Source organism: Rhineura floridana, chromosome 7, assembly GCF_030035675.1.
Source record: "Rhineura floridana isolate rRhiFlo1 chromosome 7, rRhiFlo1.hap2, whole genome shotgun sequence".
NCBI lineage: Eukaryota > Metazoa > Chordata > Lepidosauria > Squamata > Rhineuridae > Rhineura > Rhineura floridana.
Window position 1 is genome coordinate 42,901,806 of NC_084486.1, and position 24,569 is coordinate 42,926,374.

A 24,569-nucleotide genomic window follows, 5' to 3' on the forward strand; every position below is an offset into this window, starting at 1 on the left:
TGAGTAGCAATAGCAGCCAAATGTCTAGGGAGTACAGTAATCACTCTGTTTCTTTTTCTTGCTATAACAGAAGTTTAACATTTTTGAGCGCTCTTGTGTATAGCACATCTTCAGGAACAGCAGAAACTCCTGAGACAACAGGTTTATTAATCTGTAAGTCTCAAACTGCTTAATTTCATTATTTCAGAATGTCATCGGAATTATACACAATTCTGCAGTACTGTGTAGCTGGCAAAACTTGTGCTACCTGGCAACTGGTATTCAGAGGCATGCTGTCCTCCTATACTGGAGGTTTGCTTTTTGATTCCAACTTCCATCAGCCTCAGACAGCATTTCTAATGGTCAGTATGAACTATATTCTAAAACATCTGGAGTACAAGTTCCCCATAGCTGTTTCTCAGGACCAGTTTTCTTTGAGGCAGGGCCCACTGGAAAATTATGAAGTTGCTGCTTATCAGCTGTAGGGAACCTAGTCTTCCAGATTTGTTGGACTGCAGCTCACATCAGTCCTGATGATTGTCCATGACAGCTAGGACTATTGAGTCCAAAACCATCTGAAGGACCACTGACTACCTTTATTTCGCTTGAGGCAGCCATGGCTTCCCCAAAGAATCCTGGGAAGTGTAGCTTGTGAAGGGTGCTAAGAGGAGACTCCAATTCCCCTGACAGAGCTCCAGTGGACACGGTGGTTTAACAGTCAGCCCCTCTGATTGAAGCTCTGTGAGGAGAACAGGACATCTCCTAGCAACTCTCACCACCCTTCACTAACTACACTTCCCAGGATTCTTTGGGGGAAGCCATGACTGTCTAAAGTGGAATAAAGGTCTGGTGTGGATGTGGCCAGTAACAGCTTTGGTTTAAATTTGGGTGGGAGACTACATATGCCTGCTGTAGGATAAAAAAGTGGGGGAAACACTGAAAAGCAATGATATTATTCACAATGTTTTCCTTTTGGAAAGGAAAGGGGCTTCCCCTCTGCCCAGTACCCACCCACCAATCTCTTCCCCTCCCCCTTCACCTGCAATCAACCCAAATAACAGAAACAAAACATGTGCTGTTCTGATCTTGATTAGCAGGGAGGAAGCAACAATATTAAAACAGTTGATATAGTTCAGATAGTCAGTTTAAATATGTTTGATTTACTTTGCAATCATTCTCTTTTGCTTGTTTCTGTGAATATGTGAAGCACAGCAACACTTTGCAACACTAAAAAAAAGCTCCAAAAACAATTGTGGAATAATGGCACTGACTGTTCTGTAGAATAGTTTCCAATGGACATGAGGAGTGTCTCAGTTTGCACAAGATAAAACAGTGGGAGGTGAAATATATTCTAGAAAAATTCTAGGTGTGCTCTATGTTTTTAATTGACCGTGCTGTCCACCTTTCCTTAAGCATAGCAAGCTGAAAACATGCATCCTGGGCAGGCCAAGTTTGTTTTTTCCAGCAGGTTTCATTGCAGAAGTAGCAACATTATTGTAATCAGCCTGATTTTACATCAAACTGCAGTTTCAGATTCAACTGTTAATGCTCCCAAAATAGAAACAAAGCATAACTTCCAGTTTGAAACACAAAAGGCTGTCTTTACCATCATATGACATTGACCAATAAAAAGGCTTTGGAATTAATAAAAACAAGTTTGACACAATTTCTAGGATGAATAATGAGAGAAATACAATTTTCTAGATTAGATTCTCTGTAGAAACAGTAGTAACACAGGAATGAAGAAAAGTAAGAACACCCACAAACATACAAAAATGTAATTCTCCATCTTTGCAGATAGCAGGTGTTGCCACCACTCCCCATATGCTCAGAGGCACATATTACCAAATTATTCCAAGCGACTGTGAAAGACCAATCCAAATTGTGCTTGCATTTTGACAAATGTGTAGGGAAGTACAATATCTCAGAGAGAAGGTCAGGTCTCCTGCTTCCACTCTAGCTGCCCAATTTCCCTGCTTTTTAAAGTTTGATAGCAATGTCTGCTGGCTATAGATACTTTCTTAAACCGTAAGGTTTTTTTCCTGTTAGTGAATTAACCTGTTATTAAGTGGGTGCTGCAGCAAATACACAGGCTGTGTTACTTCCATAGCCATATCCATTAAGGCCAGAAAATCTAAAGCAAAACTCTAAATACCTTTTTTATTTTTCATGTTAGACCAGGTACATTTTTTCAGTCCTTCCCCCTTGTGAAAATTTGTGGTACATCCCAGCATGGGGCAAAGCGTTTAAGACTGCAGTCCTGTATATACTTGCCTGTGAGTAAGTCCTGTTGAACTCAGTTGGACTTACCTCTGAGTAGACATGAATAGGATTGCACTGTCACGGTGGAATTCTATGCAGTCTACTCAACAGTAAGCCCCACTGAATTTATCCAGACTTATCCCCAGGTAAATGGATATAGGATTGCAGCCTCAGTTGCTGTCATTCAAGATAAAACTGAAGAGGAAGCCTTACATCATGCTGAGATCCTTAACAATAGGGTATATAATGTGTAAAGTATGTTTCGATTCAATAAAGCCACTTACTGTAAGGAAAGTAGGCATGTGGGTTTGAAGGGTTGATATCGGCAGACCAGAAGAGACATTGGAAATCTATTACAAAAGCACATATTTTTCAAAGCATGAAATTATTCAGACCCAAATGGCCATCGCCTTTCAAAATTAGTTTCTAGCGAATCTTGTCAGGAGAATAATGAATCTCTAATCATGTGTGGCCGTCCATATGCAAGTGGGTCAGCCAATGCACAATAACCCTGTTTATAAAGATTTCTTTAGTTCAGCCACACAAAGCTCAAAATAATCTCCTGGGTGAAATGAACACTGCCATTCAGAAGGCTGTTTTTAAGCACTAGAAATGTTTTAACTTTTCAACATAAATTATCATTTTCGATAGAGCAAACTCAAAATGGGATGGGTTAGGATGGCCTCTCCCTAAGTTTCCAGTGGGTCTATAAGCAGCGCACTTCTTTTCCCATGAGCACAGTTAAGTCTGGCCTTAATATCCCACTTCCTTTTTTCTCCAGTTTTGAAACCATCACACTTCCCCCCTTCAGCTTTGGGTACTGCCTGAATGTTTGTTTGTTTTTTATTACACAAACAACAATTCCCTCCCCTTAAATATTAGACAGGCACCATCTCTGTGATCTTTGCGGTGCCTACTGAAGAACTTCCACTTTCAGAAAGCCTTTTAAGTAGAGACCTTATCCCAGTCTGTGTCTGTTGATTGCTTTTTAAGATGTTTTTAAAGCTTTTTTAAAATATGTTTTTAAAGATGTTTTGTTTTAATATATTTTAAAGTCTTTTTAATATGTTTTAGAGTGTTTTCAGTGTTTTGTTTGGGAGGAAGGGCGGGATATAAATTAAATTAAATTATTACTTTAATAATTAATAGTTTAATTATTGGCACATGATCACTTTCTTGTACAGAGTAAATGCAAAGTGCTTTTCATAAAAGTCTGAGAGTGTCAATGAATCCCACTTCCTGTTTAAGCATTTCTTGGAATGTGCAAACACACTATACAGAGGGCAAGTACACGAACTTTTTTCAGTGTGCCCTGTCTCTGCAAATAAGAGTATAAAAAATTGTGCCATGGAGAGATCTCCTACTGAATGTAACCACAGTGTGTAGCGTAAAGTATCTTTGTGGTTTCTGAAGTCACTCAGAAGACCAGTGTCCTGGATATATTTTAGGAGTTTACCATTACTATAATAATGGTCAACACTAATTTTATTGCCAATGATGTTTGATTGATTTTAGGGTATCTTTGTGTTGCTGATTCCGAATATGGCATCAGTTTTGCTAGACTGGCTCTAATTTTTGAGATAATGGATGCCCCCATTGAAAAACATAACAAATTCAAAAAATTTAATGGTCAGGCATAGCCTACCCACAAATGACATGGAAACTGTCTCAAATCATACAAAAATAAACACATGAAATACCTAATGACATTGTATTCAATACAATAACATTAAAACAAAGTAAGCTGATTCAGATAATCACAATTAATGCATAGAAAAATGCTGTGTGTACGATTTTCTTTTATGTGGGGCATCAGGGCAATCATGTTGGAGGCTCCAGCAGTAGTCTGCCATCATGTGTCTGTCCCATCTGCCTTGATACCTTTCCTCCATCACCTTTATATCCTGATGGAACCTCTACCCTTGTTCCTCACTAAAATCACCAAGATTATCCGAAAATCTGTCTAAGTGGCTATGGAGATAGTGTACCTTTATGCTCATATTAGTACCCAAATGTTTAAAGTTAGTGAGCATGTTTTGAACCAATTCTTCATAATTGCCTGCTTTGTGGTTACCCAAGAAGTTCTTGACAACTGAGACATAACTGCACCAGGCAGAAGCTTCAACATCATTCATAAATTTAGTGAAATTCAAATCATTGATGCGTTTATGAATTTTAGGACCATCAAAGATTCCTGCTTTTAGTTTTTCCATAGTCAGTCCAAGGAACGATCTACAAATGTATTTGAAGCAATCACCATCTTTGTCCAAGGCCTTAACAAATTGCTTCATCAGTCCAAGCTTGATATGGAGTGGTGGGAGAATGATTTTTTCTCTGTCAACCAATGGCTTGTTAATGATGTTTGCTGCACCTACAGTCATGTGTTCCCTTGAAGGCCATGTCACTTTTTCCCAATGATCTCGCTTTGCCCTACTATCCCACAAACAGATGAAACAAAGGTACTTTGTGTATCCACTCTGCTGCCCAAGCAAGAAGTTCACCATCTTTAGATCAACACAAATAGACCACTGGTGCTCATGATAGCAGAGCTTCTGCAAGATCATTTTGATATTTTCATATTCTTCTTTAAGTTTTGTTGAGTGAGCAGATGCACACAGCAGTTACCATTGTGCAATAAAACACATTTCAAGCTTCTGGTGGAGCTGTCTATAAAAAGCCGCCAATCTTCTGGTCAATATTCCGGTAGTCCCATTTGGAGAAAAAGTCCAGGAATGTTATTGCAGTATACAAGTTCTTCATCTTGGCTGAAGTATGGAAGAACTCCCTCCTCTCTTGTCCAATAAGCTGTTATGTTAGCTTCTGGCTATAGACAGTTCTTTTCCATTAGCCTGGATGCTAAAAGTTCAGATGCTTGCTTTGACAGACTGAGGTCTCATATCAGATCATTGAGTTCTTTTTGGGAGAACTGCTCAGGTGTTGAAAAGCTTTCTTCATATCCACTTCTAGGACTACCACCTGTGCTACACTCCACGTCCAGCATTTCTTCAACATCTGACAATGGAAGGTCAGGCAGTGAGGTAAACACTGGTATGGGAACGTCTTCGCTGTGTGGCACAGGTCACCTTGCTGAGTCCAAATCAGGATACTCCCACTTATGTTTCTTGTAGCGATTGAAGCCTTTCACATTCACAACACAAAAATAACAATCATCGTGATGGTTTTGCAGCTCTCTCCACACCATAGGCACACCAAAGTTTAAACGTTTCCTTTCTCCATTTTTCCACTGTCGTAGGCGCTCTACACAGGTTTTGCAAACCTTATGGGGAGCCCAAGACTTATCTTGATCTCCAAGCTTCACTCCAAAATAAGCAAGATATGCTTGTTTTACAAAGTCAGTGATGTTTTTTCTTTGTTTTTGCAGAGTGTATTCGCCACAAATGTAGCAGAATGCATTAGGATTGTTTAAGCAGCCTCTTTGTGACGAACTCATATTCCTCTTCAAAAACAAAAAAAGTATCAATATATTATATGCAATGGATAAACTTGCAAAACAATGTTCAAGAGTAAAAAGACAGACCAAACCCTGCTGCATATGTCATCAGCTACAGGTCGTATTGGGGTACAATCGTCATTTGAGGGGTATCCATTATCTCAAAAACTAGAGCCAATTCGGCAAAACTAATGTCATTTTTGGATTTAGCACCCCCAAAATGCCCTAAAGTCATTCAAACATCCTTGGCAACTAAAAAAAAATTTTTTTTGTTGGGCTGTGAATTATCCTTGACCAATTCACATCTTCAGTCAGGTTTTGTAGCCACTTGCAAATAAAATCCCATTGACACTGTTCCAAATGGCAAGCCATTTTTGAACCACTGCTTGATCAGAGACCATAGCAGAAGGGGAAAAGATTACTATGGCTATCATAACACATTCAGTTCTCTTCAAAACTTTATTTTTTAGAGCAAGGGTAGAATGGAACTGATTTAAGAGAAACCAATTATCTTTCCATGAGCCATTTGAAAAGAGCCTGTGTATTTATCAAAAACTGAGACAAACAGCATCGTTCAAGCATTAAATAGTAAACCTTTATCTCAGAAGCCAAAAGTTAAAGATAGCATGTTCTAATTCTAAATTCTGTTTACTGCCTTTGATTTTGATCTATCTTTTTGGTTTCTTACAAGATAATAACTAAAACGTGTTAAAGTAAGGCAAAGACAAATACACATAGGAATCTAACCAGTCCAATAACTGCTAGTTGACAAATTGGAGCTCCTGTAAATCTATATCAGGAAAACATTGCAGGGACAGTATGCAACCAATTGTGCAAATAATGTTTCTTTGTATCATGAAGTAGTAGATATGTACAGCAATGGTTTGGCATCTGATGGGGGGCATGATTATGTATCATTTGTTCTTTGAATTTTAAGATTTTTTTGCTCAGCTATGGAATAGTAAAGGGGAAATGTTGGCAGTGTGCAGGAGACAGGTGTACCTCTTTTCTTCCAGACACTATAACTACCATGTAATCTGCACATTTAGCAAAAACCATCAATGCCATCAAGTGTTTCTTCACAGTAATAGTGACTAGAAATGTGCCTTGTTTTAAAAAAAGAGGATTGAAAGCAGAAGTAACCTGGAATTCAGATTATATTGAACATCCAAGATTGTTGATTGCAGATACGGAGCACAAATTAAGAGAATGGTGAAACTGGTAAATCATGTTTCTTTCTAACAACGACTACATGTGTATAAGAAATATCATCTGTTTCGATTCAACCCCAGTTTGCCCTTAAGTGTCAGGATAGTACAATGGCAAATATTTCCAAAAGAGTGATCTCCCAAGTCTATTGTATAAAAATAAAAATGAAATGCATATTCTTTTGTTTTTATTATTATGAACAGTTTACATATTACTAAATGAGATATGTATTATTTTGTTTTTATTAGGAACAGTTTTATTTGATAATATTTCAATTCAGTGAATATCAAACAAAATAGGGCTGGGAAACCTGTGGTCCTGCAGATGTTGTTAGTCTCCAGCTCCCATCATCCTTGGCCAGCACTGCATCTGGAGGTCCACAGGTTCCTCTCCCCTTAATTAAAGCAACAGTTTTGCTTACATTGCCTGCAACATAGTATTTTGGCTTGGAGCACAGAAACATGTGCACACAGGTGAATTAGCTTCTTCTTCACACTGACAACTCCTGAAAAAAACCCCTGTAGGTTGTGTCATCCAGAACAGCATCACTGGGTCTTGAGAAACTGCTATCTGCCCTCATGTGAACATGGAAGTGCTTTGGAAATTGGTTCTTGGGATCTAAGCAATATTGGTTGCGGAGATTGTGGGTGGAATCATACATTCTGCTGCTACCTTGTGTCTTAAAATTGTGACCATCACCACTACTTCTCTGCAAAGTAGCTTTGGCAAGGAATAGTAGTAGTAAATTCATTACGGTCAAAGACCAGCATATAAATACACAGCATTAAAACAATAGGGTATAATTAAAATTCAAACATCCACAAAACTAAACAAATTCTGATAAAAAGCCAGTTACAAAGCCTATGTGTGCTATTGCTTTATCATTGCTCTCCGTCTTATAATGGCTGCTGCACAAAACCTGGCCACTTTAACTGTGACCTGAGGATTCTGATCAGACAGGAGATACTCCTGATAAAATGCATCATCTCTACCGGGAATTTTTTGTAAAATCAGGGTAATGAGAGAGAATCAAAGGTCATGATAAAAGACACAATAAAGTAGAACATGACCCACTGTCTCTACTTCCCCCGCATCACAAGGGCATACTTGCTCACTATAAGGGATTTTTTTGAACCTGCCATCCAGAAGTGCCAATGGTAAGACATTAAACTTAGCTAATGTAAACGCTTTTCTAAATTTGGGAATGGTCAGATTAGCCAAATAATGAGCAGGTACAAATGCCCCTATGTCTAAAATCAGGGTAGGATGCTGCCAAACTTAAATGATTTTGGAATTCAATGTCCCAAATTCGCTGGAAAATGCACATTTTTGCTAATGCTAGAATAGTGGTAGGTGAAAATCCTAAACTTAGTAATTTCATATTTAAGGTCTTTTTCCATTTTGACTGGAAAGCGTCAGTTAACGTGAGTGGAGCCAGTCCCACTGGTGAGAACATTATTTTTAGCCAGAACTTTATTTTGCACATCCATATGCGGGCCTCTATCGAAATTAGCCCTACCTCTAATCGCATGATAGGATTGGGGACACAACTTGGAATACCAAGTATTGATCTCAAAAAGTTTGGTTTGCACAGTTTCGAAAGGGGCAGAGTTATCATAAGCACATAGTTGTGAACCATACAGCATATGAGCTACAGTTTTAGCAACAAACACCTGAATGACAGATGGAGTATGCTGCCTCCCTTTAATGTAAAAGAAGGAAAGGAGGGCCTTTATACTCCTCTGCGCATTAGCAGTGGCATTTTTTGCTTGAAGTCTCCATGTTCCTGATGAGTGAAATGTCACTCCTAAATACCTATAGGTTGTTGCCTGTTCGATTGGGTGATCATTTACCTGCCGTCGGTCTTCCTGGTAAAAACCATAACCTTAGATTTGTCATAGTTAATTACCAGTAGTTCTTTTTTACAGTAGCTGTCTAGGGCGCTCAACAAGCGCCTCAGACCAATGCTTGTCAAAGATAAGAGACCTGCATCATCTGCTTAAAGGGGAATAGACAAAGGACTGTTTGACAATCTAGGTTGGTGAGAACATACCAGCGCTAAACTTTTGACCAGGGAGTTAATATAAAAGTTAAACAAAGTGGGAGCTAAGATGTACCCCTGTTTAATTCCCTTGAAAGTGGGAATAGGCCTAGACAGATGGCCAGCGCTATAACATCTTACACGTAATTGAGTATTTTCATACAGGCATCGTATAAGTGATAGCAAATGTCTATCAGTGTTAGTGGCCTCAAATTTCCCCCAAAGTCTATATCAGGTCAAAAGCTGATTTAAAGTCAATAAAGGCTGCATAGAGGGCTCCCCCAAGGTTATTTGTATATTTTTCCACCAGATGTTGTAATACAAGTCTGTGATCCATTGTAGAACACTCCTCCCTGAATCCAGCCTGCTCGTCTACCAAAATGTTTTCTTGCTCCAGCCAATTCTGCAGTTTCTCGTGTAGATGACTAGCATATAGCTTGCTAATAATGTTCAGCAGGCTAATGGGTGTGTAATTAACAGGGTCAGATCTTTTAACTTTTTTATAAATTGGGATGATAATGGCAAGCCCCCAATCATCTGGAATACATGCTCAGTGGTCAATGCTCATAAATAATGCTGCCAATACTGGGGCCGACCACTCCGTGTTAGCTTTAAATACTTCAGGAGGAATGTTATCATTCCCAGGTGCTTTACCCAGTTTCAGTTTGGCAATGAGATTTCCAGCTTCCATAACTAACAGGTGGCCACTCTGGGAAATCATTTATATTAGCCTTTGCTGTCTGGTGGCCTTTCTGGTCCATTGCATAAATACTGCTAAAGTGCAATTCCCAAGAGTTCACAGAAGTATGGTACTGCAAATCAACTGATGTTTTCAGCCATCTCCTAGCGACCATCCTCCAAAAGGTAACTGAGTCCTTTGTCCTTGAAGCTTTTATTAAATACTGCCAGTTCTCTCTCTGTGCCTGTCTTTTTTTCCCCTTAATTAGATTTTTATACCTCCTCTTCAGCTCCATCCATTCTATGGGCAGTATTGATAGAGTCCTATCTCTGTATGATCTATATTTTTCGTTCAGAGATTATTTCATAGTTATGCATTCCTGATCAAACCAAGGTTTAGACTTACAGGGAAAGCTATGTTTCCTTACAAAGGACTTATGAGTTAGTTTTGTAAGTCCAAAATCAGTTCTTGGAAAGCCTCAAGAACAGTTTGCACAGAGTCCGCTGACATCAAGACATAGCATTAACGAAGACTCCTACCTGAGCATAGCATCCCTTTTAAATCATTCTCCAACTTAGCCGACCACCTGATGCATGCAGCTCTTGCTTCAATCTCTTCATTCAAGATGGGTTCCTGGTCAGCATGAATAATTTGATTGCCACAGTTCAAAGACATGACCGGGGCAGGTGGTCACTTTCAGTATGTTTATCTACCACACAGCTGGATATTGCATTTAGCAAATCATAAGAAACTATAAAAAATAAATAGTAGATGCTCCGAACCCAGATAAGAAGGTAAATTCTACATTTCTGTCTCCTTCCACTTGCCATTTGCCATTACTAAATCCAGTCTATTTAGCATTTGTGTAAGACATAACCTAACATAATTGCACCCTTTATCTTTAAACTGTCTAACTGGTAAATTAAGAGCCTTATCTATTACAGATGGGGTTTCATGGAAATAAGAATACAGAGCCTCATCATTCAATCCTAGTCAAGCATTAAAATCTCCAGCCACAATCACAAGGGCTTCTGGGTATAAAACTGTCAGATTAGCAATATATTCTTCTAGTCTTGACCCAGTGTCCTTCACCAACTTTTTTTGACGATGAGGAGGCAAATAAACATTTATTACCAATAACCAAAACCAATTAAACTTAATGGCTAGAGAGGTAGCAAACCCAGCCAAAGAGCCTGATCTGGTGTTAGTAGCTCAGATGTTTGTAGAGACCAGCATACTCAAACCTCCTTTAGGACACCCCCTCTTGGCGCTTGGGCTTGCTTCCAGCAAGTGGGCCGTGAAACCATTCAGATCGAGTTCTTCTCTGACCCAGGTCTCTTGTAAAAGAATAATATCGTGCATCTTAATATAATCCAAAAAAGATGGGTCTGCAGCTTTGTTCCTCCATCCTGAGATAGTCCATGAGAGAATTGTTAGCTGACAGTTTGGTTGGTTTACTCTTTGTCAAAGTGTAGCAGATGGCCTCCTGGCACTTAATTGCTTAGATGGTGAATTCTGCACTTTAGGTGCTATAGTCGATGATCCCAGTTCAGTGTCCAGATGATCAATTGCCTCTATAGTTGGATCTAACCTGCTGACATTTGAGACTACTAGATGCAGTGGGCTAAATGAATAGCCCGTATAAACGATCACCTTCTGCGGAGATCCCTTTTCCTCTTCATCTAGATATCTTATATCTGTCCAAGTCTGAGATGAGAATGCTACAGATTTTACATTAGATATGGTAGGTACTAATTCCTTCTCAGTATAGCCCTGTTCTGTATTAATTGATGTTAGGTTAATTTCTGCTATGACCTGGCATGGAGGGCACGATTCTTATCTTCAAGGGGTCCCTGTGCCACTCCCTCTTCACCTTTGGAATTATCATCTTGTGGTGGAGCAAGATCCTCTGTCGCTCGGTATTCTTTCTCAATATAGGAACCACTCCAACATTTCGTTTGCCTGTTTAATAAATGGGTCTTCAAGATCTGAAGTCTTGACACAATTTCATTTTGTGCTGCTGGTGGTAAATAATAATAATAATAATAATAATTTAATTTGTGTGTCGCCTATCTGGCCGATGGCCACTCTAGGCGACGTACAATGCAATTGCAATAATGCATCACAATAAAATACAAATAAAATACAACATGACAGTAAAATAATAACAGTTCAGAGTAATAGGCAATTTGTCCTAAAAATTAACCCTCCCCGGAAGTCCCAAAGGCCTGTCTGAAGAGCCAGGTCTTCAAGGCTATGCGGAATATGTTCAGGGAAGGGGCATGCCGAAGATCGTATGGGAGGGAGTTCCAGAGAGTGGGGGCCGCCACTGAAAATGCCCTCTCTCTAGTCCCCACCAACCTAGCTGTTTTAGTTGGTGGGACTGAGAGAAGGTCCTGAGTGGCTGATCTTGTCGGGCGGCATAATAAGCACAGAAAGAATCTAAAGCCTTTTCTCCTCTTCGTTGAACAAATCCATCCCATTATTGGTCCTTAGCCTATATTCTTGGGTCCAAGCACAGTTTTTCTCCTCGTTGACCTGTAAATCTAAGTCTTTATAAGGTGGGGGAGCTTCCTCGGCAGATTCAAACTCAATTAAAAAAATTTCTGGCCCACTATCCACCTTTGCCAAAACTCCTTTTGTGTGTGTAAGAGGATAGGCAACTAAAGCCTGGGTGTGTGTGCTAAATTCTCAAAAACTCTGGATGTTAATATACCACTGGTAGAGAGTGTATCTCTACATTCAAATATGAGTCAGGCTTTACCCCAGCCACTAAAAGTAACCACAGCACGTGCAGTAACATAATTGTAATATAGATATTCCACTTGAATTATGTCGTCTATGGTGAACAAGCCTGGAAGAGTTCCTTCCAAATATTTTAAAAGATGAAATTTACGTTCATCTTGTGTGAGAAGGCCTATAGGTTTGGGATAATTAGATAAAACCAGTTTTCCTTGATAAAGCACTAGAAGCCATTTGTCATCTGCCACCATCTTCTGAGATGGTTTAGGTTCCAAGAGCACAGGTGCCCATGGGTCCTGCAGGTCAGGATCCTGATCCTGCGCTGAACTATCTGTTAAAGGCTGCAGAGGGAGAACAGCTGCTTTTTCAAGAAGAGAATTGGTGTTATCACCCTTATTTCGGTCAGATTGAGTTTTCTTCTTGCATTTCAGCTCTATTTTCTGCTTTGGGCTGGTATCTAAAAACAAAAGTTTCTCAGAGTCCATTTTATTGCAACGTTGAGTCTTTGGCTGTTTTATATTCTTGCTCTTCTTTACATTACTACTCCATCTCTTCTTAGTCATTCTCTTAAGTTCCTTATTACACCCCGTAGTTGTTTTAATTGTTTATGTTGTTTGTATTGGGCCTTTGTTAATCAGAGTCCCAGAACTATCACCTTCACATCTTGAGCCTAAGTTTTTTAAAACTTCAACAAATGTGGTTAGAAGCTTATTACATTCGGATAAAAAAGCTTTAATATGTTCTATATCTCTCACTATCATGAACAGCCAATCCTCATTTGGCAAAATATCTCCTTTAATTGGAAGATTCTCTCCTTTTGTCATCTCTTTTTGGCAGATAGGCCCCTTATTAGCTTTTTCTTCACTACAGGACAGTTCTGCAATTTGTTTTAGCCTCAGTTTGTTTAGCTCATTTAACTGGCTATTCTCAAGTGATTGAGCTACCCCTTGTGGGGTCAAGTTCTCCGCCAGAACTAACTCTAATGCAAGATTTATGGGAGATAGATCTTCATTAACAATTTGAAGTTCCCCTTTAGTGCCTAACAACCAATCTGTGATTAAATTTGGGTGTTGGGGAGATTCCTCTCCTTCCTCCTTATCTCCCTTGCCTTCCTCATCTCCCTCCTTGGAAGAGTAAAAGTGTGTAATTTTTGTTTGTTTACACCGCACATTTTAAGGAGTAGGCTCAAAGGAAGGCACAATTCCCAGTTTTCTGTAGTCTTTTCTGGTATACACCATATTTCAAGGTTTCCACTTTAATAACAACGTAGTAGCTTGTGAGTTGCTAGTTTCTACAATAGCAAAATTAAGACAAATACATGCCAGGATCTAGTTGATTAAACAACTCTCTGATATTACTGATGTTAGTGGAATGCTATTATAGCTATTGCTACTGACTGACTTGATGTAGTTCTAAGTATATCTCGAGCCAAAGCAGAGGTAAAAAAAGATAAGACTCTATTTTGGACAAAACAATCCTCCAGATTCAGCCAGCGAAGACTAAAACAAACACTCGTAACCAATTAGTGTTGGGGATATGATGCGGTATTTAAGCAGTGTTGAATCTAATCTCTAAAAAGATAAGCCGCGGAGCTCAAGACACAGCGTCCTCCTACATTGCCATCTTGGAAGCCCATTTCCATTGGCAAGGAATGATTTGTTATTGAGGACTGGCAGGTGGGTGGCAAACTCCTGAACCCTTCTCTCCATCCAATAGTTCCTCCACCTCTGCAATTTCCCCCATTCACTTTCCCCCCCAGTTGGAATGTTAGACTCATATTTCCATTGTGAACATATAACTGGAATCTTCTCTTCGCTGGTGGGTTCCCAGGAGGAGAGCAGTGGGTAGGGGAAGGAGAAGCGTCCCTTCTCCTGCCTGCTGCTTCTCACTACAAGTTGTCTCCTCCCAAGCCCCTTTTTTTTCTAGCCAAGCTTTCAGATCTATGGTTCTATCAATGTGGAACCCCAGTTGGGGGACAGTTGCGTGGGGCCAGAGAGCAATGAACAGGGAAGAAACTCTCCTTCTGCTGTCTGCCATGTTTGTCCTACAAATTTTCTCCTCAGCGCCACTTTACCAAGAAGTGGCAGCCAGGGTTTAAGACCACAAGGCAGCAATGGAACATGGCATCCAAATAGTAGTGTAGTGGCAAATTCAGAAGTGCAGGGTCCTTTCATAATAGCAACAGCCACACTCCTTTCTAGGATTATACAACCTTGTAGGATTATAGAATAATCTGGCCAGACTTGAATACTCCTTTAGTCTTCGTGGCTAACACACACCCCTTTCATGATGATTGGCTTGTAGGACACTGGAGACATAGGGACCCTGCTGGGACCTGGCTCCCAAAAAGTAAAGGGTCTAAGACCCCCCGAGACCCTAGACAACTACACCTCTGCATACAAAAGAATAAAGCAGTACTGCTTAGGTAGGCTTTGAAAAGTCATTGATAACCGTGGTGATAAATCTCCATTTTAGGTGTTCATTACTTTCCTATCAAATGGACTACAGCAATAATTTACCTGTGATAATCTACTGCACAAGCTAATAGAAAGGCTTTGTGGGTGGTAATATTAAAAATTAAATGTGAACCTCCAGACTGTTCTTTATTTCCCCCCTGGGTGTAATTAAATTGTTTCCCTCATCTGCTGTTTCTCTTCTAGTTTAGGCTTAATATAATTTTGAGCATTCACTCTGTCTCAAGCATGTCTACATCAGGAAAAAAAAGTTGTTCTAAATAAAACATGAAGAGATCAGTCCAAAGGAAGTTAAGCGCTCTTAGATTTTACTAAAATCAGTGGCCCAAACACATAATTAAATGCCTAAGCTGGCAATCCTGTGCACAGCTACTGGGAATTAGTGACTGGGGAGAAATTTGATTTAGTTTGCATGTAAAGCTGAATCTATCAAATCTGCACTTTCTGAAACAATATGAGAACCAAACATAGCCATCCTTCAAAATTTGCACTTATCCAAATTTTGTAGTGCAGTTCTCCAACCAACCAATGTTTATAAAATGCATATATTAGGGGAAGATGTGCGTAAAACTGAATATTATATAGAAATGCATTATATTAGGAGAAACTGCTTGCAAAAAGTGTACATTATCAAAACTGCATATAAAATGTGTTTTGAAACACATGGAGAAATGTGTGTTAACATGCTGAAGAAATTTCATGAGGATTTTTTAAATAAAAAAATTTCAAACTGCTGAAAAAATGTGGAGAACTGAATTTAAGACTGGAAAAATGAGAACCAAAATTGACAGGTCCTTTGGTCCCCTAGTGGGAACTGAATCCCATTGAACTCAGTGCAGCAGAAGTCTTAGGAAATATTAACTCCTCAAAATCACATCCTAGAAATGAATGCTGTTTCTTTAAATGTCTAAATCAAGCAAGCAACACAGCAGTGGCATCTCCTGCCCTTTTGTTTATCCACCATCCATTCTGCTGAACACCCAGAGTCCAGCTTTCTACAGTAGGAAGCATGGGGTGAACCAAAGGTCTATGGAAAAATGGATAGGGGGAGTGCAGTTATCTCTCAGTAAGTCTCATTCTGTTAAAAGGTTTTTCTAGGGAACTGTGTATGAGATTGCAGTCCCATTTTATTTAAATATACAGATTTAGTATCTGGGTTGCAATTGAACAATCTTAGTAAGCCTACATAGAATAGCATTACAAGTTCCATTGATTTTAGCAGAATTTAGGATCCATTTAAATGTTTTCCATTCAGTGGGTAGTATCCAATCCTTCCCTTTTGCTGATGGAAAATGAAATGGGGAAGGGAAGCAATTTCTGATGGATGACTTCTGTCAATAGAGGGGAAGCATTGAATGCTACTACCCAGTAGTTTCATCATGCAAATTCACAAGATGCTTTGATATTTTTTTCTGGGTTGGATGCAGCTTTCAATATATTTATTGAAATCAGTGGTGTTTAGTCATGATTAACTTGTCCCATTTATAGGTCTATTCTAAGCAAACTAAATCTGATTCCAATCCTCCATTTTTAACATTGTTATTATTAGTCACTTTTTTCAGAAAAGTGAAATTCAAAGTGACTTACAAAAATAAACATTAAAAACAAGGATGTTTTCAAGGATGTGGTCCAAGAGCTGCTTACAGGAAAATAGTTTCTGAGATGCATATTCTATTATTCAGAGTCATTTTTTCCCTAAAAAGGCAATCGTCAATGAAATCATTATGTCCTGGACTGGAAATGTGTCATTAAGTGACCCTGGGTTGCCATGGCCTAAGTCCAAATTGATCCTTGCAAATGCCCAAGAACTTCCACTCATGCACAGAAACTCTCACTATGTTCCATCCCGACTGCAGCTCATTGTGACTTGATGGAGGCCATTCCTAGATGTTTCCTGACTTTACTGGAAGTGCAGTAGATGGAGGGGGAGAGGTGGGTTGAAGACCTGATGAATGGCCAGATGCTGCTAACTACAAATAGATCCTCCACCTCTGCTTCTTTGGATCCCAAGGGAAAGTAGATGAAAAAAAATTCTCAAGAGACCTATGATTACGATGCAGTACCGCCAGCCCATGTCAAAGGAAACTTGCTTTCCTTGGTCAATTTCGGATTCAAGTTTTTATTATTCTGTCTGCAGTAGTAATCAATACAAATTCACATTACTTCTCTACTTAAGATATTTATGGCATATTCACATACTGTTGCCATAATTACCTGTTCCTTAATATCTTGATAATTATTCCCAAGGGATTTGCCCTAGAACCAACCACATGTTAATGCTTTTAATCCCCTTTTTAATCAGTGATTAAACGGTGGAGGGAAATGGTTGCCTCCCACAGTAGTGGGCCAAATTAAGTCTCAAGAACCTGTGGTTTCTGGATTAGAAACCTGAAGCACAGCCAAGGAGGCCACTCATAAGCACGTTACGTAATCTACAAACCTCATTGTTTGTTTTCGACTAGTTTTGCGGGATTCAGTGGTGTGTGGTGCGGAGCCCATAACATTGTATTGTAACGCCTTTAAATTTCTTATCTTTTGAAGAAAAAGGGGTTTGTGGAATGCCTATTTATATTCATAACTTTAATAGCTGAATTAACATATTTTTTTGTTCTTAATTTCAGGCGAGGATATGCACAGCAAGAGGTAAGACACACCCTCCCTATATTTTAGTAAAAAGTTACTATTTGCATCTCTTTTCTGCAGCATAGCTTGGAAAATTTTGTCTATTGCAGTTTATATTATTTAATCCACTGAATAGAACATTTAAGCTGCATTATCAGTGAGAGCTGAGGATCCACAAAGCTGGATCAAGTGGAGTCCTCTCAGGGATTTCCAAATGCAGCATTCCTGGCTTCTGCTTGGTGCCTGGTTTGTGAAATAGTCTCCCAGCTTTTGTAGTGATTATATACTCTTGGTAATTATGTTTTGAAAAATAGTTTTTACATGAATGCTTGTGGAGGGGTTGAGTATTAGTAGAGAAACTTCTTGATGCCTACAAGCTGCTTTTGGCTTGCCCAAGACATTTTGCTGCCTGAGATGAAGGACATTAAGGCACCTTCCCTCCCATGCCTTGTACAAAAAACAGTGGAAGCTGGTGGCTCCAATGTCAGTGGGGCAGTGACTCTGCTATGGGTTTTAGTCTAAACTTTCAAGGAGCTGTCCAAGGTGCTGAAAACTCCTTGAAAGTTCAAGCTAAAACCCGAAACAGATTCACTGCCCCACTGACTTCAGAGCCACCAGCCTGCACTGACAAAAACCAATCGGACTGACAGTTTAATCTTGACAGACAGCCACATGGACAGGTGAGAGGGTAGGCTCAGAGAGCTACAGCTGTGCCACAAGAGACATTTTGTACTTGGGACAGATTTCAGAGGTCAAAATACACATATCACTTCAATTATTTGATTGTAGTCTTTTCCCTCCAAAAATAAATATGAACGCGTGCCTTATTCAGTCACCATTCACTTGGGTTTTTAAGGAAAAAAGCTATATATGGCCACTCTACAAAACTGACATGAGACGTGTTGCCTACTCTGGAATCTGTTCAGAATGAGTATAGAATGTCTACTAAGAAGATAGCTTTACTGACAACTGGGACAGCCAGTTTCCTAGAGACCAGAATTTTTAGGGCATGTAGAGGACTTGGTCAACTACAGGGCAGCAAAGCCGAATTTAACACACATGGATTCGACGCTTTATGTTTTGCCTGGAGAAAAGTCACAGATGCAGTGGAACTAAATGAGCTCTGAATAACATTGCAGCTATTAGAGCCATAAGCAAAAATACTGTTGTTATGCTGGCTTAAAGGTTACCTTGTTAACCCTTCAACCTCAAAATAAATTACTTGCATTTTCCATTCAGTCTTTCTCATAAACCTGTTTCTCTTTCCAATTTTCTTTGTCAGCAACAGCAATTGCTGAGGCCTTCCCTTCTTAGACCAGAGGTACCATTTTTTCCCTTTACTCTTCTAGAACTTTCAAAGCTCTCATGTCAGAATATCTTCTGACACACATTTATACATTTGACTCTTATCTGTCTTTACCACTGAAAGAGAAAAGAAGTATTTTCTCTATATATTTATTAAGACTAACTGACAAACTTAATTGGCAATAGTGTATGTAGTCTCATGCAGTTCAGCCTGCTGACTTCAGTTGTGTAATTTTGAAGTTGATGTATTTCTGTAGCCTCTCTGCTATCACTGAAACTGTCCCAAGTTCCTTTTAGTCCAAAATAACATAATTAAACTGCAGTATAAGCTACACTCAAGGATCTGAATGATAATTATCAAGATCCTTTATGCTCTAATAATCCTAATAAGTTCCATTAACTTTACTAGAAGGACAAACAATACACTTAATTCTTTGTAAAGTATATTTATACATGGTACTGCTTTAATTATCTAAGATAAGACTTGTTTTTGAGGTTCAGACCATAGTATAATCTTCCATGAAATGAAAGCCAGAGCCAAATTTTGGAAGCACTTGTGTCTAGCCCCACACAAATTAAATATTGTGTAAGATGAGTGAAGACTGTTTGTCAGGAGTGGGAAGAAGGCAGCCCTGCATCTAATGGTAGATCTCTGGGTGATTTGCACAAGATCGGCAAAGATTTCTAACTACCAGTTGTTTAACAATAGCAACAACAAAATGGCTCCCCCACTGCTGGAATGAAGCAAGTTTGAGGTTTACCCAGAGGAGTAGTTTTTTGTGTGGAAGGACTGTGAGTTCAATTCAGTTCTGGTACCCAAAACAAATTTCTGGGCCCACATCCTTTAATTTTAAGGATATGTCACTTGCAGCAGGTTGATAGATCTCGGGGTTCTAGTAGAACTTGCAAGCCTGAAGTCTGTCCACCCCTGACATACATGTTGTATTGGTGATTCACACATGCTTGATTCTTCCACACTTTAAAGAGAAGGAAGGTTCATGTATTGGAGGCAAATCATGCATACATGTCATGTCTTTTGGCCAACTCACCAATTACACATGCTGTCAGATTTGCACATTCTCACGTCTTGATCCTGGGGACCCATCCCCATGAAAAAGATGTAAACACAGGCCTTACTGCCTTTAAACAGAACAAACTAGGAGATCAGACTAAGACATTGCATGGTATAGCACAATTTATAACAACTCATGGTTATTATGGTGAAACAGTAAGGATGTGATTCAGGACAGGGGCTATTCATGTCATGAATTATGTCAGCCATTTTATTTTGTATAGCCAGTGCGAAATCATAATAAATGTGTAGTCTTTAAGATACCACAAGGCTCTTTGTTGTTTTTGCTGCAACAGACTGACATTGCATACCCCCTCTGGAAAATCTTTCTTTATTCACTAAAATGGAACTGGAAGCTCCTTGAAGAATTGTCTCCTTTGTCAAAATGAAGAAAGCAACCTACCTTCAGAACCTCCATGTGTTCATGAGAACACACACAGGATGTGAAGTGGTGTGCATAAAAAACTAGAAGAAGCCTCAGCCATCACCATGCATGTCTGCCATTGCTCTTCTATTTATTTATTTATTTATTTATTAGGTTTATATCCTGCCCTTCCTCCCAGGAGGAGCCCAGGGTGGCAAACAAAAGCACTAAAAACAGTCTAAAACATCATAAAAGACTTTAAAATATATTACAACAAATATATTATGTTAAAAACATATTAAAACAAAACATCTTTAAAAACATCTTTTTTTAAAAAAAAAAGCTTTAAAAATCTTTTTTTAAAAAGAATCCTGCTCTTCTAGGGGGATCCTCGTTAGAAAGGGATCTGATGCTCTGTGTTACCCTCATAATGGATCAGGCAGAAGACTTTATTCTGACAGGGTCCCATACATTCATAAACTGCGTATGATTGACCATAATAGCCCTCTAAATAAGTCTGACAGAGTTTTGTTATTGTAATGTAATGCCTCCAACTGTTAAAATTTATTTCAAAGTATTGATATATGTATTAATATATATTAAAACAGTCTAGTTTGTGGTATTTTTATAAGTTTAGTTGCTGAGCAATGCCATCCATTGGGATCCTAGTTAAAATAAGCGTGCTTAGATCATGAATGGGGAACCGATGTCCTTCAAGGTGTTGTTGGACTCCAACTCCCATCAGCCTTAGCCAGTGCCACTAATGGTGAGGGATCATGGGAGTTACAATCCAGCAGCTTCTAGAAGGCTAAAGGTTCACGTACCCCTGCCATAGAGAAATGATCAATGCCAGGATACTTATCAATACTACTTAAAATAAACATTACAGTGAATAGTAATTGTATTTTACATACATCTAAGCTTTAGCATAATTATCACTATCTGTATTTCCTACATTACATTTCTCTCTGATGTCACTGCTAACATTTTTCTCCTCTTTACACCCATGCCTGGGAAAATACGATACCACTATAACTAATGAAGTGGACTCTGGTCCATGACGCATAGGCCACAATAAACTTGATAGTTGTTAAGATGCCACAAAACTCTTTGTTTTGAAGAAATGATTGCATATGGATGGAGAGCCCCATGTATGCATTAGAGCCTCAAGGACCTAGCTTATCACTGAATCAGGCCAAAGAGGTACAGTCCAGTTTCATAAATACCAATGGGAAAGTTGTAATTGACTTGAATGACAAGTGTACCCTTAGATCAAAAGGTCATTGAAATGAATTGTATGGTAGAATATAGGGGCTCTAAGATGTGAAGACTGTAGAAGCAGTTATAAGGCATAGGATGTCGGAGTAGAGAAGAGAAGAGAAATGCCAATGGTATACTCCACAACTGAAGCAATACACATGGCTATTGTCTTATGGGGAGTCCCCATAAGACAACTAAGTCCAGGTCTAAAACAGGTGTGGGGAACCTTTGGCCCTCCAGTTGTTGCTGAACTACAACTCCCATTATCCTTGACTATTGGTCGTGCTTGCTAGGGCTGGTGGGAATTGTAATTCAGCAACATCTGGAGGGCCAAATGTTCTCCACACCTGGTCTTAAATGAACTAGTTGCACCACTGCATTCTTGTCTTGAATTTTTCCATATGCAAGGACTCATAAGGGTTTCTTCAAATACAGTATTATTAATAAGCTGCAAAATAAAAAAAATTACATAACTGTATAAAAACTCCAAAAAAGTTGCAATTTATATCATATGAATAAGATCCAACTTGCTGAGAATAGAAGGGTCTCTCTCTTTGGTTTAGTTTTTATTTAGCAATAATGCTAGCAGAGTTGGGGCAGGAAAGCAAAACATATATATTTTTTGTGAGAGAAATATGATACCACATTCAAAGTATTGTTCTTTCAGCATTAGCCTGAATGCACACCATCTGTCAACTAGATCCTTTTGTAAATCGGAATAGACTTAGGCACAGTCCAAAAATGCATTTAAAGAGCCCAATGACCTTGCCTCAACCCCACTGCCAGTTTAGGATGCTGAATAGCACCACAGAAGAACTTTTATTTTCCCCACATCTGAGCACTGGCACTAAAGGGAGAAAAAAACTGGATTATGATTCATATTATTATAACAGCGCCAACAGTTCAGGATAAAAAGACCAAGCAACTTTAATCCTTTTCTCTCTTCTCCTGCCCATTTCAACAGTGGAAGTCAGGGCTCTTTAACATCAACAGTCTATGGATTCGTGTACTCAGTTTTCTGTTTTCTTTTTGGTATACAGGAACTTTCTATGGAATCTGGTATTGATCCTGGCCAAGAGTATTATGGGCAAGATTACTACAGTTATGAGCATGGGTATTATTTATTCTGCATTTTCTATATTATTTCCCAAATGTATATGTACATCATAGCTGGAATCTAAAAGACTACTTTAGGCATGCCCAAGGGGAGGGGGTGTAGACTTGATTTCTTTACACAGCAGGTCCCAGGGCCATTTCAGAAACAGCTTGTGAAAGTCCTTTTATATTAAGAAATAGTTTGCTTGTTCCCTTGGGCATGTCACACATGGTTCTATACTTGTGCCTTTCTGTTGTGCCTTTGGATTTCTTCCTGTAAATCTTGTAAAGCTGGAATATTAATTGATCCTCTACCTGAACTAAATCATCAAGAAAGGCCAAAACCCCTATGATGGCATCAGTGTAATATATTACAATGTTATTGGGCATTTCATTGTGGGTGGTGGCTATTTTTATAACTTCAGATTCCGCCATAATCCCATGCATGTAGAGACCATGCGACCTCAAAGCAGCACATAGACTCACACTGAAAACAAGCACCTTCAGTTGTAGAGGGGAAGAGCTACAGAAGTACTGTAGCTGGGGTACAGATATAATGTGTCTTGAGTGAAAACCGTGTCAGCACCATATTCAGAACCAGCTATAGCTGCTTCCAAGGCCAGGCCTGAGTACAGCTTGAAATAGTAGTCGCAAGTTGTGACTAAGGATGGAGGAAGAAATTTGATTCAGTTCACATTTAAAAGTGAACCTACCTAATTCACATTTTCCAAAACAATATGCAAATCAGCCATCTTTTGAAATGTGCACTTGTCCAAATTTTGCAATGCAGTTCTCTAGTGTACAACGATGCATATACTAGGGCAAAGTGAACATAAAAATGCATATATTAGTAAAAATGGCATACAAAAATGCATCATATTAGGGGAAATTGTTTTGCAAAAATCTATATTATGAACATTTGAATACAAAAATGAGTATATTAGGAGAAATCTGCATTAAAATGCTGAGGACTTTGTGCTTTTTTTAAAAAATAAAATAAACCAATATGGAAATGTGGATAACTGAATGTAAGAGTGGAAAAATGAAAAAGAGAAACCAACATTGACAGATTTGTCCATCCCTAGTTGTGATTAACTATTGGAAGTGAATACAGTAATGCAACAGTGACTGTCACATCAGCCACTCTTAGGAAGTGCTCTCCATACTTCATTGGGCTTAAAAGAAGGGTCTTTGTGACCCTAACAGTTTTTCAGTCACTCAAAACAACTATACAGAAAGAAGTTGGAGGTAGGAAAGCAGGAGGGCAATTTTGTTTATAGTAAGAATATTCCTCTTACCCCACTGCCACCAAAGCTAGGAAGATACCACATAGGGAATAAAAGATGGTTAAACTGTCAGAGGCCAAAACCATATGAAAAGAACACAGGCTCTGGAGACCTAAACATTATCTTTATTTAAAAAAAAAAAGCAAGCAAGCAAGCAAATTCATGATGACAGATGAGTTCCTGTGTGTTTGCGAGTATAATCCACATGGATACAAACATAGAAGACGTGTCTGTACCTGGCTTTCCCCCCAGGTACGAATTGCCTCAATACGGAAGTCGTCACCGATTGTTGTCTCCTTCTGGAATGTATGATGAATATGGTGAAGCGGTTGTGGAGAGTGATAGTGGCTACTATTACAGCCCACAGGGAACTACAGCAGAAGCAGAGGTAGGTTTTTCTTCCCGTTCCAAATATAATGACCTTCTAAAATATGTTGAGCCTTTTAATATAACGTGTTCAATTAGTAAGCACTTTTATTTGCATTCTTAAAAAAGCATGGCTCCTAAAGGAAGTGAATGGAAGGACATTCATGGAAAGGAAGTGTTTGCATCCCATCTTCTTCCCTGAAGTCACCTGCATCCCAAAAGCCTCTCTGGAGTCAAGGAGTGACTTCCTGATTAATATGGGATGGAGGTGGGGCTGCTGTGGGAGGTTGAAATTACCTCAAATTAAGCAGATTTCTCCTGAAATCTGCTCTAGGATGTCTTTTGGACATGAAGGAGGCTAC

The 24,569-nt window shown here is 39.1% G+C and overlaps 1 protein-coding gene across 6 annotated transcripts in view; it reads left to right on the forward strand.

The window, feature by feature from the left end:
- The window catches only part of PCDH15 (protocadherin related 15), a 605,264-nt gene that overhangs the window by 573,309 nt on the left and 7,386 nt on the right, over positions 1-24,569 (forward strand). For 3 of the 6 annotated variants that reach the window (XM_061635350.1, XM_061635352.1, XM_061635353.1), the window contains 4 exons: positions 17,459-17,480; positions 18,742-18,780; positions 22,501-22,574; positions 24,094-24,229. In XM_061635350.1, the coding sequence (XP_061491334.1) occupies positions 17,459-17,480; positions 18,742-18,780; positions 22,501-22,574; positions 24,094-24,229 (271 nt within the window). The remainder of the gene's footprint in view (positions 1-17,458; positions 17,481-18,741; positions 18,781-22,500; positions 22,575-24,093; positions 24,230-24,569) is intronic. The other 3 variants (XM_061635351.1, XM_061635356.1, XM_061635354.1) reach the window with 2 other exon arrangements.